At 55.1% G+C, this 2067-nt stretch overlaps 1 protein-coding gene across 1 annotated transcript; it reads right to left on the minus strand.

Moving 5' to 3' along the window:
- Positions 1–223: 223 nt before the first annotated feature.
- VDAG_06611 (C2H2 type zinc finger domain-containing protein) lies at positions 224–2020 on the minus strand (the record flags this gene model as incomplete). The annotated part of the gene is made up of 3 exons (XM_009659315.1): positions 224–293; positions 557–1797; positions 1859–2020. 3 exons carry the CDS (start codon positions 2018–2020, stop codon positions 224–226), a joined length of 1473 nt encoding a protein of 490 aa, XP_009657610.1.
- Between the last annotated feature and the right edge of the window lie 47 nt (positions 2021–2067).

Here is a 2067-nt window from a genome sequence, read left to right on the forward strand (position 1 = left end):
CGCAACAGCCAGAAACTCAAGACGCTTGCCTTCATGAGACCAGATGCGGAACAAGAAAAAAAGGTAGGCCCTCGAAACATGACATGTCGTCCGCTGTCCGATACCCTGAAAAGGACACCCTTGTTTCGAACACGCAAGCCTACAAGAAGAAACCCAGTACCGCATTCCCTGCTGATTCATCTGGAACCAGCAATTGTCAGCCAGCCTCTCATCACTTCAGCAATCATATGTACAGAATTCCGGTGTCAGCAGCTCCCCCGGAGGACCGGTCGAGGCCGGAGACATAAAATACGCTAAATATGTACTCAAAGATGAGCATGACCAAAATGAAGTGAAAGAAGAAAGGGAAGATATGGTTGCGTCGCATGCCTGCATCGCATCATGTGGTACCACCTCGCCGCCGCCTCCCACGATTAGGACCATCTGGCCGCTGTGACAGGACCTCTCTAAGCAGCGGATCATCCTTGTCAGTGCCCACGTGGTGAACTCGAACATGCCTGATTGTGCATCGTTGTCAGCATCTTACTGAGGAAAAGAGCTGCTGACGACTACGTACCTCTGAAGGTTATCCGGGCGCGGATACTTGTGCTCTCTATCGGGACAGAACGGGCAAACATATCCTGGTGATTCGTGGACTAGGCCGTGTCGAATCATCTCGTTTTTCCTTTTGAAACCTTTGCCGCCTTCACTACGCGGGCATCCCGGAACAGCACAATAGTGTGGTCGGGCAGACGAGTGTACGTTGGCATGAGAGTTCAGAAGGTACTGCGTCTGGAAGGGGGGTGCTGTGCAACCTGCGAATTCGCAAATGAAGCCGCCTGGTTGTGGATTCGTGAGACCGTCGATGCTCATGCGGTCGAGCATTGGCACCGTTGACCCATGTAGTGATGGCTGGTCATTACTCGGGGTGTCAACGAAACAGCCAGATTTGTCGTTTCCCATTCGAGGAGGCCCATTGTGTGTCTGATAATAGTGACCGGGTGAGATGAGAGACTGGGCAGGCGAAGGCAGATCGTGTCGACCATAACCATTATTGGGCGATGTGGGCGGCGACGGGTGGCGTCCAGACAGTGATGGTATCGAAGACATGCGTGGTACAATTGCCGGCGAGGGTCGAGGGTACGCGGCGACGGCAGAGTGTAAAGGCCCCGGCAACTCCTTGTCAGGGGACAAAGCTAGATCGCCGAAATGTTGTCTGATGGAGGGCAAGGAACCGTGGCCAGGACTATCTGATTTCGGCGAATCGATTTGCAGCGGAGGCAGACCCCCAAGAGCGGGCTGTAGTGGCGACATGGGCGAAACAACTTCAGCATGGCGCATCGAGTGGCCAGGCGGCGTAGCGGTATAGAACCCTTCTGAAGGGTAGAGGGGCTCGGATACTGTAGCACCTAGGGGGCGATTGAAGCGAACTCGTGATGTTTGAGGGGCTGCAGAGCTCATTGTGTCGCTACGAACAGATTCGACAAGTGTCGAGTCTGCCGTAGGTTTTCTCAGGGGGTCTGGGCCGTTGCCAGTGGTGAAGGCTAGGGCGCCCGCAGCAAGGTTGATGAGATTGATTGCGCCGGGTTCAGAAGGCGAGGTTGAGACCGCGGCAGCGGTGACGGCGGCGAGGTTGAAAGGGGGAGACTTGCATGATGCAGAAGACGTGGAGGGACTGGAGGAGATGGATGGATCGTCCTCAGCGCCAGATGCGGCGTCGGAATGGTCAGAGTGGACAGCGATGGCGCGGGCAATATCAGGGCGCTTGCCATTGCTCAAGAAATTGATCAAGACCGCATCCCCCTGTCTGTGGGAGGCCTAAAATTGGGATCTGGTCAGATATTCAATTCTCGAACAGAGACCTCAGACGTGGACGTACCGCAACTGGAGGGATCTGAGGTGGCGGGCTGGGGGAAGGCTCCAGCTTGGGTCTGAAAGAATTCATCTGGGGACTGTCGTGAGGCAAGACGTCATCAGGATCGTAAAAGTCGGATACAGCAGGCTGGTAGTGGTTGGGTTGTTGAATCGCTGAGGTGATCATGGTATAATGATTGTGCGAGGCTGACGTGACGGCGTGGCGGTGGTGGA

Source organism: Verticillium dahliae, genomic scaffold (genome assembly GCF_000150675.1).
Source record: "Verticillium dahliae VdLs.17 supercont1.14 genomic scaffold, whole genome shotgun sequence".
NCBI classification, from domain to species: Eukaryota; Fungi; Ascomycota; class Sordariomycetes; order Glomerellales; family Plectosphaerellaceae; genus Verticillium; species Verticillium dahliae.